A 15,822-nucleotide genomic window follows, 5' to 3' on the forward strand; every position below is an offset into this window, starting at 1 on the left:
TGGAAGCAATTATTGAAAGGTTCAGGCTTTGACACTGATCGGCTCTACCTCTTTAAAGAGAGACAGACCCCGCCCCCTGACAATACTCAGGGCATGTGCAAGAAAACGTGCTACGTCATCACCACATCACCCAGGATGACTCTGGACATGTGTGGAACCTCAGTGCACATGCACAATCTTCCCTTTAAAAGCCCCAACTTTCCTGCTTCTCGCTCTCTGCTTCGTCTCTACTCTCCTCTGTTTCTTCTTGGCTCTCTCTCACCTATGCACTCTCTCTGCCTCTATGGCGACCGGCCAGGGCGGTCAGCCATTACCCCTGTTCCTCTTCTCTCTTAGTCTCCCTACTCTGCCAAGCCCGTATAATAAGCTAGTCAACATGTCTCATCTTAAAGCTTTCTCTTTTCCTTTTTTAAATAAAAACATAACAATTATTGCTGCTCTTCCTTTAGCATACTGAACAACTTTGTTTAGGGTCAAGGCTTCAACTTAAAAACTGTAGCATCTTGCCTGTCTTCTCTCACCTCCTTCCCTTCCTTCTGTTTAAGTGTATGTCTGTGTATACGTGCCCAGGGAGGCCAGAGGTAAGGAAGCCCTGAATCTGGAGTTAATTAAAGGCAGTTATGACTGCCTGGTTTGGATATTGGTAATTAACTCCAATCTTCCAAAAGAACAATATGTGCTCTTAATTGCCAAGCCATCTCTCTAGCACAAATAAAGTGTCATGGTCTTCTTATTTTATTTTTTGAGACAAGTTCCTGTGGGAGCCAGGAAAATTCCATTAGAGAATTTCTCAAGGTCCAAACCTCTGGTTCCAGTAACTGGGAGCTCTGGTCTACAATTGTATTGCAGATGCTAGCTGATTTGCTGTTGAATGGCGTAGCCTGAGTGGAGAATGTCCCCTAGTTTGCATCTCTACAGAACTAAGCATTTGAATAGGCCTGCACCAGGGCAGAGGGCTAGGTATACTTAACAAGTGAGGACAGAGAGGCGGTATCTGGCAAGGACAGTTGAGAGAGATCTGCTGATAGGGTCTTGGGAAATGAAAGAGAAATGGTCTCAGGGTCAGGAAAGAATGGTTAGATTACAGCCAGGTAGATGATGAATAAAGAAGAGACTCCAGTTTAGCAGCATGGAACTGAGAGCTCTCTAAAGATGACAAGATGCCTATGTTTGATCTTTATCGCCGTTGGGTCACTAGGAATTTCCAAGTCCACGCTCCCCAACTCAGGCTGGACCTCGTGGCTTCTGTGGTTTGGGGCTGAGACATGCTGGGGCAACGACAGGTTCCCACTATATAGCACTAGCTGGCCTTTATCACAAGAGATCCACATGCCTCTGCCTCCAAAATGCTAGGATTAAAGATATAAAGCAGCACTGAGTGGCTTACCTGAGAATGTTTAAGAGCCCTTGACAAACTGTCACAAGACTACCTTTCAGTTTTAATGTTGTTCACAAACCTACATCAACACACTTTATCCTTAGAGCTTCCTGCCTGTCTATATTCAATCTGTAACACCCTTCTATGTTTGCACTCTGCCTCTTCACTCAATGTTCCACTGAAACTCCATTAGTTTATACTTTACACTTCTCCAGCTAAAAATATGTCTTAACATGTTCTGTTTTCCTCTGGAAACCTTCTCTTGGGGCAATGCAAACTGAAAGAAAGCTGCTGCTGCTGCTGCTGCTGCTTTAGAGGGAGAAAATGCTATTAGGAAAATTACTCAGGCTGGGCAGTGGTGGTAGACTCCTTTAATCCTAGCACTCAGGAGGCAAAAGCAGGCAGATCTCTGTGAGTTCAAGGCCAGTCTACAGAGTGAATTCCAGGACAGTCAAGGCTACACTAAGAAACCTTGCCTTGAAAAACAAAATACATATAAAGAAATAATTACTCCTACTTAGTGAATTCCTGTTAATTACACAGTAACCACTGAATAATTTTATTGGACAAATATTCAAATTCTTTGTAAAATCTGTTCTATTATATAAAATTTCATTGTGTCTATCATCTTCAATTCTGTTGATTAGGGGCTAAATGATTAAGCAGCATGGTATGAAATTGAAAGACACCCCCCACTCCCCCCACCCCCCATGGCTCAGGCCCCCAGGATTTTGACCCAGGACCGAAGTGACCCCAATCACCTGGCGGAGGGGAGGACTTGATGCAAACAGCAAGAGGCTTTATTGCAGTTGTTTAAAGAGCTAACCCCATTAGCTCTGGTCTTTCATCTATCCACCATGGCAGATGGCTGGGGAAAGACCCAGAGAAGCCATGAGACAGAGATCTTATAGGGCAGCATAAGGGGAGTGTCTGGGGGTACACACAGGCTCAGTATTGGTGTGTCTCCAGGCTTGGAGGACTTGCCCTGTGTTGATTGGTCAACTGGTTGTTATGGCCCATAGGTCCTCCCAGGGCGGTTGCTATGCTCTGCACATCATTGCTGTGCACTTGTCCTTAAAGCACACCCAGAGCTGTAAAGCATAGCACCATCAGCTAACTTCTGATTGGTTCCTTGCCATGAGGCAGGCATCTGACCTCCTAGTGACCAAGGCAAGGTCAGGCAAGCACGTGTTAGGCTGTTATGGCTGCCGAAGTGGGGAGCCGGTCCCTTCAAAATCAATTTTCAAAACTTACTGAAGCTGTAAGTCTAATCTTCCATTAATTTTTCTAAAATTAAGCTACAATTCTCTCCTCAAAATATTAATAGGTGCCAGTTATGGTGGTGCACCTGGGAAGCAAAGGCTGGGCCATCTCGGTGAGTCTGAGGCCAGTCTGGTCTGCCAAAAAGCCAAGAATTCCTAAGCTAGATGTGGTGGCACAAGTCCATGAGCTGAGTGTCCATGGGAGGCTGAATCAAAGGAACTTAAGGACAATATACACAGTTGCAGGTCACTAGGGCGGGGACACAGCAAAACAAAAGTTCACACTGGCTCCAGAACACTGAAAAAAACCAAGGGTACAAATGAATTTAAACTGAGAAAAGTGAGTTTAACACCACAAAACCCAAGTTACAACTCAGGGCAAAGCAAGAGGATCAAAGTCACACAAAATGAACGGCAGGGCTACTTCTGCTGGAACCGAAGCTTCAAACTATCTTAACCTACCAAGGTCTCCAATGCAATTCCAGAGACACCACACACACACACACACACACACACACACACACACACACACACACACACACACACACACACACACACACACACACACGCTTACTTACTTTCAGGAGAAGCTCCCTTTCACATGAGAGACCTGGTCACCACTAGTCCATAAAACAAGAATTACCAAGTCTCTCTTTCATTTATTTCTCTGATACCAAGTCCTCAGCCCACACAGGGATTCATGGTCTTCATTCTTGATGCCCAATGTTTCTGGAATAGCAGTTTGATGTTACTAATGTTTTCTCTTAGAGAGCACTTTATCTGCCAAAAGAAACACATTACACACACATCTGTTCTTTTCTTTTCTATAGTAGGTAAGGCTGGAACCTTCCGTACTTCTCTTCACCCAGCCAGGTCAGTCACTGCTCCATTCCCCTGGGAGTGCACAACCTGTAAACACCTTCCCTCAAACTACTGTGCTCCCAGGGTTCTACTACAGACAGCTCAATCAAATGAGTTAGTTGACAGACCACAAGCTTTTGTTTTTTGAGACAGTTTCATTATATATTCTAGACTGGCCTCCAACTCATGACAACCCTCCTTCCTCAGCCTCCAAATGCCGAATTACAGATGTATGCCACCATACCTAGGTCTAGGCATTGATTTTTAATGAAAAGAAGACAAAATGGAAGGAAAGGGAGAGAAGATGGGAGAGAAAAAGAGATGTCTGGAGAGACTGCATTAAACTTTTAAAACATTTATAAGCCACACTATGGGACCTACACTATCAAATCAAGTATTGCCTACCCTAAAAAATCAGGAAGCTACAAACTTAATGTTAACCTTCTGGCTCCAGAACAATGCACAAACACAATTGTACAAACCACACTAGAATCCTTCAGTAAAAACAGAACAAGCTCCAGGTCATTTTACCTTCCAAACCTCACACAACTCTATCTGTGGCAGAAACAAAGAAACACTGACAACACTGACTGCCAAAGACTCTGATATGTACTTGCTAATTTTAAAGTTTCTAAATACCATGGCATGGTCTGAATTATGCTAACCAATGTAAACTGAAACTCTACTTTCCACACTAACAGACCTACTGTAACTGGAAAACACTGTATCAGTGATGGTGCTTACGAAAGGGATTACTAATAAAAAAAAAAAAAAAAAAAAAAAAACAATGCCAAAAGCAACTGAGGGAATGACGTTGCTCAGACACAACAGAAAACACAATGTAAAGATTGGGGGAAAGGGTGTGTAAACAATAGGACTCATGTAATGGAACCCTAATGTATAGAAACAGTATGAAGGGAATGGAGAGATGGCTCAGAAGTTGAGAGCACTGACTGTTCTTCCAGAGGCCCTTCCTGAGTTGAATTCCCAGCAACCACATGGTGGCACACAACCATCTGTAATCAGATCTGGTGCCCTCTTCTGGAGTTCAGACAGTACACTATATATACAAAATAAATAAATCTTTTTTAAAAAAGGAAGAAAATAATCTAAAGAGAAAAAAAGAAATAGTATGACAAAGTACATGAGTCACATGACTTTTATTTCTAAATATTACACTATCAATGACATAGACAGCAAGGAGAATGTTGTGCTACACATCAAACATTTTTGAAGATTTCATTTCTAAACCCCAAGGATTAACAGCAATTACACTGAGACAGAAGATGTGGAGGTAAAATCTCAAGTATCTTAAAGGCCATCAACATGAACAGAGAACCACAGAGCAGCCTATTCTTAGGTCACCACCAGCATTGTGGCCAGACAGAAGTGATCTAAGTAGTTTCGAAATTTTTACTACACCATACTGTTCAAGTAAACCAATTAACATCCAGTCCTTCAAATAGTAAGCTTCCATCTAACATGTATATAAAATTAAGACCTGGGCTGGCAAAATGGCTCAGAGGGTGAAGGGGCTTAAGGGGACCTGGGCTCAATCCCTGGAACTCCCATAAAAACAGGAGAGAACTGCCTCCAGAGTTGTCTTCTAACTTACACACACACACACACACACACACACACACACACACACACACACACACACACACTGTAAACACACAAGACTAAAATAGCCAGACATGACGTGGTGTTATGAACAGGAATGGCCCCATAGGTTTAAATGCTTGGTCACAGGACAGTGACACTATTTGAAAGGATTAGGAGGTCCGGCCTTGTTGGATAAAGTGTTTCACTACAGTGATGGGTGTAGGGGAAGCTGTAGCCATGCCTACTTAGGGGCTGGCTACAGGTGTGCCTAACCACGCTTGCGAGGGCGTGGTCAGGGTGATGTAGAGCGATACTTCGTGATACTTCGTTTTCTTTTTCGGTTTCACTTTGGTACTTGCTGTACAGACTGCTGCCACGCCGGCTGGCTAGGTCGCTCTGTAAGTAAGGCTTTTCCCTATTAAATACCCTTATATTTCTACCTGACTCCATATTGGTAATTTCCCATTATAGATGGGCTTTAAGGTTTCAGAAAGACAAGCCAGGCCCAGAGGCTCTTTCTCCTCCAGATGACTGTGGATCTGGACGTATAACACTCAGCCACTTATCCAGCAACATATCTGCTTGCATGCCACCATGCTCCCCCTCCATGATGATGGACTAAACTTCTGAAACTGTAATTGAGCCCCAGTTAAATGCTTTCTTTTATAAGAGCTGCCGTGCTATGGTGTCTCTTCACAACAGCAGAACACTGACTAGTGTATACTTTTAATCCCAGCACTCTAGGAGCAAAGGCAAACAGATCTCTGTGAGTTCAAGACCAGGCTGATCTACATTAAAAGTTCTAGACTAGCCAGTGAGAGTCTGTCCCATGAATAAACAAACAAACAAACAAGACTACAGTGAGAACCTGTCCCAAAAATGAATGAATGAATGGGGCTCCACGGTGAGAACCTGTCCCATGAATGGATGAAACAAATAATATAGCTATAGTGAGTACCTATCTTATAAATAAACACATGATTGAATAAATAAATAGGGCTGCATAGAGAGAACTTGTCCCACAAACAAACAAGTAAGGCTACACAGTGAGAAACCATACCATTCATAAATAAATAAGTTCGCACCATGAGAGCCCGTTAAACAAGTCCATCAAATGAACAAACAAACAAATAAATAAATGGGGTCACACAATGAGAGCCTGTCAAATAAATGAAAGAATAAATAATAAACAAGTAGGGCCACATGGTGAGAGCCTGTCAGATACAGATAGATGATAGATTATATATAGAGAGAGTGAGCTGTAAGAAACTGTCCCATAAATAGATAGATAGACAGACAAGGCTGCACAGTGAGAATTCGTCTCATAAATTCATAAATAAGTATATAAGAAATAAGGGGCTGGCAAAAATTGCTCAGCCGGTAAAGGTGCTTGCTGCCTCACCTAATAACATACCTCTAGCTGGATCCTTTGGTTCAGTAAGATGCAAAGACTAAAACCAACCCTTACAGGTTGTTCTCTGATCTCCACATGAGACTGTAGCACATACATAACCCCCACTTCACTTATATATGTAGAAGTAAGCAAAATGCAATTAATTGTTTTAAAAATCCCCAAACTTATAAAGAAACAGTTACAGTATCTGAAGGCTTTGACAATTGCCTTTCACTCTAGAAATCTGCTACTTTTCAGATAGTCACCCGCCCCATTCCACCCAGATCTAAAACACTGAAAAATATAAATCTAATAAATCTTTTTCTCCTTCCTAAACATACAGAAGGAGCTACTCTCCAGTCCATGTGATAGCTAATTGGACTATGTGATAAGTTCTATCCCACAAAACACCTGCTTTCATGGTCTTGCAATCCCATTTCCCAAATGACTTTGGGAATACTGAGTACAACTATTAACATTACAAAATAAAGAAGTCCAGATCCAGATCCTTAGATCAACAAACAGGAAAAAAAAAAAAAAAAAAAAAAAAAAAAAAAAAAAAAAGCCACCACTGAAACCGTAAAGAACCCTCTGTGAACTTAGGTCACAGAGATTTGGGGGTTTATAACCTATATTTACAACACTGTGCAGGTATTAATCATAAAATCTGTTTTTTGTTCTAATTCCCTATTCTGGTAACAAAAGAGTATCTGATCCATATGTTCTCCATTTTAAATGTGGGCTACATTTGATATAAACTAAGTACACATCACAGAGATGTAACGCACGCACGCACGCACGCGCACACACACACACACTTATAAGTAAAATAAATGGTTGTTGCAATTATATTCAACTTACAGTGTGAGCACATTTCCAAAGGGTAACTCGCCTCATTTCCCTGGGGGAGGAAGAAAGAATCAATTAGTTATGAGATCCACACAATTGTCATTGGAATATTAAGCAACATTTTCAATGTGACAAAACAGGTAAATGAGCCCTGAACTTATGTTTGGAATTATAACCTATACTTTTTAACTGGTAAGAAAACATATTAAGCAATATGGTAGACAAAGAGTAAGTTCTCATTAAGACTTATGCAAGCATTTGATTAAAATATAGTTCAAGTGTTTTTAATACCATACACACAAAACTCCCCATGTTAGAGACTGTCAATGCACTCACCTGTCTTGCTGGATGAACTTAGTTTTTTGTTTTTTTGTTTTTCTCTGAGACACTATTCCAAGACTCAGGCATGCTTTAACTCCTGAATCTCCTTCCGCAGCCCCAATACTGAGATTACAGGCCTGTGCCAACACATCGGGCTAATGAGCTTATTTTGATAAAAAGCTCAGAGTGAAAACATTCCTGTCATTTCTGCTTTTTTAAAGTTTAATGAGACTGCAAAATGAACCAATAAGAAAAAAAAAACCTTGCTATCAATAATACATTCAGTAAAACATAATTTTCCAAAACCTGTACAACTGAAATATTAGTGAGATGCTAACAGGGACATGAAGCCCAATATAAAACGGCCAGCCATTTAAAATTACTTCCCAGTATTTCCTTATGTAAGAAGTCATTCTGTCCCCTAATTTATGTATTTTCCCTATGTCAGAGGAGAAAAAGTTCTAGAAAACATACAGACCTGGGTTTCCTAAAGCTAACATGTTTTAAACTTACACAGCAAGAAAGCTTGCAGAATTCAAGCACTGTACAAGAAAACTTGATGATAAAGTTCTTAAAAAAAAAAATCCTCTTGCTTGGTGTACAAGATGAATTGTATGTGACAGAGTCTTACTATGCAACCCTGTCTACTTCTGCCTAACACGTACAGGAATTAAAGGTGTGAATCACAACAGCCAGCATTCAATAGTCAAAAACCAATCAAATCAAAGAAAATCAATAATATCTGCCCTCCAAGGAGTAATGTCCCACCAAGTGTGAGACTAGTATAAATCAGTACATGAGGAGACTACAAGGAGCAGTGCCTCAGAGATGACCAGCAATCACTGATAGAAAAGGGCCAACAGGGACATGACAAGTCCCAGCCAGAGGCGGAAGATCCAGAGACCTGGATCCAGCAACCTGGGATCTCCCTCATCTTCAGCTGCATTAGAAGGACACACACCCAAAGCCAAGGAAAGACCTAGCAGAGGGCTAAACAATCTCTGGTGCTCCCAAAACTGGGAATGTGCCATGATGCCAAGAGGGATGGGCAGATCTCAAGACACACAGAACCCAAGAACGGTCCTTAAGATGCCTGCATTAGCCATGAATTAAATGGCTGTTCTGAGCTTACCCTAAAGAAGGATTTTTAAAATCAAGTAAGCTAATTCCAAATGACTTGAGAGTGGAATGAAACAAGCAAGCACTCTAAAGAAACAAAACAAAATACAAAAAAAAAAAAAAAAAAAAAAAAGCACAAAATTCCACATCTGACAATGAAGAATCTGTGATCCCAGCAGTCAGCAGATAAAGGGAGAAGGGAAGTCAAAGGTGATCCCCATTGACTACATGAGTTCAAGGCTAGCCTGGATTACACGACACTGTCCCGTTTTTTGTGGGATGGGGGTTGTCTCACCTCCTTTGTCAACTTGACACAAACCTGGAGTCCATCTGGGAAAAGGAAACCCAACAGAGAAAATGCCCCCATCAGATGGCTCGTAGGCAAGTCTATTGGGCATTTTCTTGATCAATGATTGATATGAGAGGGTCTAGCCCACTGGGGGCAATGCAAGCCCTTTGTGGGTGGTCCTGGGGTGAAGAAAGCAGATGAGCAAGCCATGAAGAGAAGCCTAGGCAGTATTCCTCCATGTTCTCTGCTTTAGTTTCTGCTTTCAGGTTCCCAACTTGAGTTCCAGTCCTTACTTCTTTGAACAATGGACTGACCTGGAAGTGTAAGCAAAATAAACCCTTCCTTCTCCAAGTTGCTTCTGGTCATGGTGTTTCATCATAGTGGCAGAAACCCTAAAACAGTACTATTTAATTTAAAAAATAAACAAACACAAACCCTGGAATAGAGCTGGTAATTGTCCTGTCTTCTGCAGTGCTTTTCAGCTGAACAGTTAGTTTTACTTCTTCCAGATCTTTTTACCCTCCACTTGTTTACCTTCACCTCTTCAGAAGGGGTCAATGTCTCCTCCCAGGTCCCACAAACAGAGATAATGAAGGGTCTGATCCTCGGCACTACACCCTGGGGGAGGGGGCTAGCCAGGAGGCAAAAATGACCACGTCTAGTACTGACAGTGTTAAATGTAATCACTTAGGATGTGTCCTTTTAGAGGCAAGCATGGTGGCAAAGGCCTGAAACCTACCACTTGGGAACTGGAGGCAGGAAGATCAGGAACTCACAAGCTAGCCTGAAATACATGAAACTAAAAACTAAAAGCACCTTCAGTTTCCCCACCAAGGGCACAGTGTCTCTCCTTTTGGGTGTTTAGTGGGTAAACCTTGCAGGGAGTTATTTTCAGACTAGGTAAATACCTAAACTACTACTTAAAATTTCATCCAGTTACTTTAACAACTACACACAATATCTGAGTCAACTGTATTGTGTTCATTATCATGCTAGCAGATTTTAAGATGGTCATAAAATTGTGTATTATCCTCCACTTGTGCAGTCTGCTTTTAACAGAATTTGATGTAAAACTAAGAAATGATTAAAATTAATTCTGTAATTAGATTATAAATTACTGCAGATTCTATTCTGCTGATAGTCTTACATTTTTCACCTTGTAGACTTTGGTTGTGTGGCAAGGAACTGAAGGGGCCTTCAACCAACAACAGCCAAGGAACTAACTGCTCCCAGCCAACTGGTGTAGGTCAGAGTCTCAACCAAACCATCACTTGAGACCTTGTGCCCCAGACACCCTGATTCCAATTTTCTGAGACACAATAAAGCTAAGCACAGCAGACACCGAAGTTATAAATGTGTGGTATTTTAAGCCATGGGTGCTTCTGAATAATAGTAACTGATACAACTGTCATGTGGCAATTTTCTAATTTTATCATTCTTCCAACATGACTTGTTTTCTATTAAGGGTTTTCCTTTTTCTTTCTTGAGACAGGGTCTCACTGTGTAGTTGGAGCTGGTCTGGAACTCACTCTGCAGCCCAGGTTAACCTTGAACTCAGAGATCCACCTGCCTCTGCTGACAAATGCTGTGATTAAAGCCGTACAAGGGGGCTGGAGAGATGACTCAGAGGTTAAGAGCACTGGCTGCTTTTCCAGAGGATCCAGGTTCTATTCCCAGCACCCACATAGCAGCTCACACCTGTCTGTAACTCCAGTTCCAGGTGATCTGGCATCCTTACACCAATGCACATAAAATAAAGGTGAATAAAGTATTTTAAAAATCTTTAAAAATTATTAAAAAAAATAAAGTGCAAAACCATGCTTGGCATGGACTTGTGGACTTCATGAAAGTGAACTATAATCATTTATCAATGTTATCAAATCTAATGCTTAAATCACTTCAAATATAGCCAATGAGTTGGTTCCTGTGTCCTCCTGCACATTTTATACTTTATATCACATTATACTTTCCATCCTAAGGTCAGGAATCAGTGATTTTTCTCCAAGGCACTAGCCTAGCCTCCTTTTGGAAAGAACCACTTTAAATCTCTAATTTTAATCGAATTTATTCATACTTTATGTTTTTATACAATGATCAGTTCCTAGCATATCTGATTCTTCTTTCATGATACTGAGTTTAACTTTTACAGAAATTTATATCTGATTAAACTGAAGTACTAATAATGTTAATTTTTTTCGGTATGTAAAGACAAGAGTCTACCATTAATACTCTTTAACAGAACTACTTGTAAGGAAAACTGCACACATAAAATACAATGTGGTAGGCATGATCAAGTATAAACTATATATGTTCTCAATACTTTTCCTCCAACATATACCTTTAAGACTGTAATAAGTCTGTGGATATCGGTATGTGTTGAGTGTATGTGTGCGCACACATGTCTGTCTGTCAAGAACGTACAGATCCTAGGCTCAGAGGAAAGACTGTCACTAGAGATAAAACTTTACAACTTTGAAAACTGAAATTATCAACATATACATGTTTGCCCACCCAAAGGACATATACATACACCACATCACATCAATCCAAACTCAGTGGACAGGGAATTTTTGCCTGTAGTTCCAGTACTCAGGAAGCTGAGTCAAGGAGATCACTTAGCCCTATTAGCAAAGCCGGCCTAAGAAACAGAGCTGAGGCAAGTTTCTCAAAACTAAAAAGGGGGAGGAAGGGTAAGCAAAGTGGCACACAACTTTAACGCCAGCAACTGAGACAGAGGCAGCTGGATGTCTGTGAGTTTGCTACCAACCTGGTCTATATATCAAGTTCCAGAATAGCCAAGGCTACACAGTGAGACTCTGTCTCAAAACAGTAACAATAAAGTAAAATTAAAACTGAAACATCAATAACAAAGAGCGGCAACCAAAATTTAAAGAATTTGAAGAGGAATTTGTCTTCTGCAAAACAATTAAATGAGAAAAAGAAACTAAAATAAAGGAAATAGGAAGATGGGAGTTTTGGCTTATGTCTATAATCCTAGCATACCAACAACTGGAAGGGAGAGCCAGGAAGATCAGCAGTCCAAGGGCAGCCTCACCTACATTAGACTATTTCAAAACAACAAGAAAACACAAACCAACTGAACATGGTGCTATGGTAAAAGTTTCAACAGTCTACCATGGCTCTACCATAAACTGTATTATTCTGTAATTTTTTTAGAACATGTGCTTATATATTCTATTAATATATAATCTATGACAAGGCTCCATATAATAGCATTATAAACAAGTAAGGAAAAAGTTTAATCAGGAAGAGGTTAAGGGTAATAATGGGGACAATAATTCCCAATTTCTTTTCATTGTAGATTTTCTATGAATCATATTATAAGAACAGCACAAACTGAATTTGATCAGTAACTGTAAACTATGTGGATTGCTAGACAACAAGAAATGACCCACATTATCAATTCCCCTCCTCCCTGCCAAGTGCCTTTAAAATGACCTTAGGAGACTAAATTTTCAAAATGGCTTGCTGACCTAGTCTAACATAATCATGTTTACCTTTGTAAAAATGTGTATGGGTGTTTTGCTTGCAAGTATGCCTGTGTTCCATATGCATGTCTGGTACCCTCATAGGCCAAAAGAAGGCCATAGGTTCCCAGGCTCTGGAGTCACAGATGGATGTTAACTGTCATGTGGGTGCTAGGAATCAAATCTAAGTCCTCTGAAGAAGCAGTAAGAGCCTCTAACCTCTGAGCCTTTCTGCAATCCTCACATACATTCTTATTTACTAGCCATACAAAGAGATGACATTTTCTGGGTTTTCCTGTTAAAGAATATCAGTACACTTCAAGCTCCTCAGTAGCAATGCCTACTTTGTTCACTATGTGCTTTAGTGCAGGATACAAGAACATACTTACATATTCTAACCCTGAAATATGCCTTCACAAGTATGAAGTCAGAATCTTGACTGCCAAACTACTATGGATGAACTAACTTTCAACCATCCACTGGCAAATAGGTCTTTCTTCTTTGTGTCAACCCTCAATTTGTCCAGGAAATGAAACCTCAACCTTAAACTCAAAGGGGGGTGTGGAGGTGTGGTACTATATCCAAAGTGGTGTTTTACAAAGTAACCAGTATACTGCAGGGAATTGCTGCACAAGACTTAAGTGACAAGATTTAAGAACACAATCCAAACATATAAGCTACACAGTGAGTATTGTCAGATGTAGCAAAAGCTTTTATATAAGAAAACCTTCCAGAGTTCACACAGACACACCCTACTGGCCCCTCCCATGTGACATATCCTAACAATGGTGTTGCTCTCCAAAGGAAATCTTAATGTCCTAAAATCCTTCTGATGCCTCAAATGTATTAACTGAAAATTTAATTACCTCTAAATTAGACCTACATGAAGACATTCAAAAAGTAGAATAATGAGCTAATAGACCTAAGAAACACTCTAAAGTTAACTGAAAAAAAGTGAAATACCATTTATATTGCTGGATCCTAGGTAAGAGACTCCACATTCATATTCTCACTCACCCTCCAAGCCATCCTTCAAGTAGACAGCTTAAGAAGCAAGTACACAAAGATACAAAAATTTGAACTATTTTTTGTTGCTAATAAAACCACAATACCAATATTCCTTGGTTTGTTGGCACAAAATACAAAAGGAAGAACACTTTCAAATTAGTTTCACAAAAAACAGTACCATCCCAAAACCAAAACCAAATAAAGAGAACAAAAAACAGGAAACCACAGATCCATTTCCCTGAACAGAGATGCAAAGATTTTCAACAAAATATTTGCAAACTGAGTTCAAGTACACATTAAAATGATCATACATCATGACCGAGTGGACTTCATCCCAGAAATGAAAGGTTGGCTCAACATATGCAAATCAATAAATGTAATACAATATATAAAGTTAGAACCGTTACCACGTAATCATCACAATGGATGCACAAAAGGTACTGGACAAAGTTTAACAACTGTCATGATAAAAAGTCCTGAAGGCATGAGGAATAGATGGAACATACCTGAAAATAACAAAGGATCTACGCAACAAGCCAATGGCTGATACCATAAATGGAGGAGAACGAAGGGATTTCCTCTGAAACCACTCGCCTCCCTTACTCAGTAAAGTGCCCAAAACCTTAACTACAGCAACAAGGAGGAGAAACATACAAAAGGGATAAAAATATAAATCAAACTGTCCCTATTTGTAGATGAGGTAATTCTGTTAAAAGACCCTATAGATCCAACAAAAAATTCTCAGAACAAACACTTTCAGAAAAGTTGCAAAACACAAAAATCAATATATAAGTCAGAAACCTTCAAATATACAAGCAATAAACTCAGAGAAAGAAATCAGGAAAAATATCTCATTCATAATAGCTCCCGCCAAAATAAAGTGCCTAGGGATAAACCTAACCAAGAAGTGAAAGACCTCTACAATGAAAAGTTTCAATGCATTGAAAAAGAAAACCAAGACAACAAACTGGACAACAGAAAGAACTTCCTTGCTCCTGGACTGATAGTAAATATTATAAAATACAGTCCAAAGTAATCCAGTCACAATGTAATGTCCATTAAAATGCAATGTCATTATTCAGAGAACTAGAAAAAAAAAGTCCAAAAATTCATATGGAGCTAAGAAAAACAGCACAGCTGGAGGTATCATAACACCTGATCTCAAACTACACAAGAGCTACAGTCACAAAGAAATCCTGATACTGGCATAAAAACAGACAAGACCAGTGGAACAGAATACAAGACTCTAAAAGAAACAAGGCTATGCCTACACCTAGTTGTTGAGAAAGGTGTCAAAACATGCAGTGGAAAAAAGATTATTCAACAAATGGTGCTGGAAACTGACTATCAAGACAGAAGAATGAAACTAGGTAGTATCTTTTCACCTACTCAATGTTGATCAAAGACCTTATTACCTAAAAAGCTGACATGGCTAATAGAACACACAGGGAATGCCCTTTAAACTACCGGTTTAGGCAAGAACTTCCCAACAGCATAGGAACTAGCCCCCATAATCAGCAGAAGGAACTCCACGAAAGTCTGGGTTCTAAAGGCTAAGGAAACTAACAGCAGAACAGACAACAACAGGACAGAGAAGAGCATCAGTAACCACACTCCAGGCAGACAGTTCATATATAGAACTTTAAAAGAGCCACAAAAATTAAACACCAAATCAACAATGCACTAATTAAAAGCATAAACACCCCCAAAAGAAAATCCACAAAGAAAACCCCACAAGTGACCAGTACCTATTTTTTAAATTGTTCAACATCCCTATTCATCTGGGAAATGTAAACTAAAATCATTTTGAGATACCACCTCACCCTGTTAAAAATGGCTCAAATCAAGAAACCTAACAACAAATGTTGGCAAGGATGTGAGTTCACCCTTATCCACTGCTGGCGGAGTGCAAACCAGTACAATGTTAAGGTCAGTATGAAGGCAGCTCAAAAAATTAAAAACAGAACTATCTCATGACCATTCCTCAGCATATCCCCAAATGTATCCTTACACTATCATGGAGATATTTGTGCATTCAAGCTAGAAGAGTTCATCACAGATGAATGGACAAAGAAAACATGGTATATATTTTCATTTATTTGTATATTTATGTATTTAATATATTATGTTAAAATAAGGTCATGACATTTTTCAGGAAAATGGATGGATCAGAAAATTATAATTAATACTAACCAAGGCAACTGAAGTTCAGAATGACAAATGGCATGTAATCTCTCATATGCAGATCC

At 39.9% G+C, this 15,822-nt stretch overlaps 1 protein-coding gene across 1 annotated transcript in view; it reads right to left on the reverse strand.

Moving 5' to 3' along the window:
• The window catches only part of Ppp3r1 (protein phosphatase 3 regulatory subunit B, alpha), a 43,510-nt gene that overhangs the window by 14,147 nt on the left and 13,541 nt on the right, over window positions 1-15,822 (reverse strand). The window contains exon 2 of the mRNA XM_027388078.2: window positions 7,361-7,400. Within this exon, the coding sequence (XP_027243879.1) occupies window positions 7,361-7,400 (40 nt within the window). The remainder of the gene's footprint in view (window positions 1-7,360; window positions 7,401-15,822) is intronic.

The sequence above is a fragment of the Cricetulus griseus genome (genome assembly GCF_003668045.3).
Source record: "Cricetulus griseus strain 17A/GY chromosome 1 unlocalized genomic scaffold, alternate assembly CriGri-PICRH-1.0 chr1_1, whole genome shotgun sequence".
In the NCBI taxonomy this organism is placed as follows: domain Eukaryota; kingdom Metazoa; phylum Chordata; class Mammalia; order Rodentia; family Cricetidae; genus Cricetulus; species Cricetulus griseus.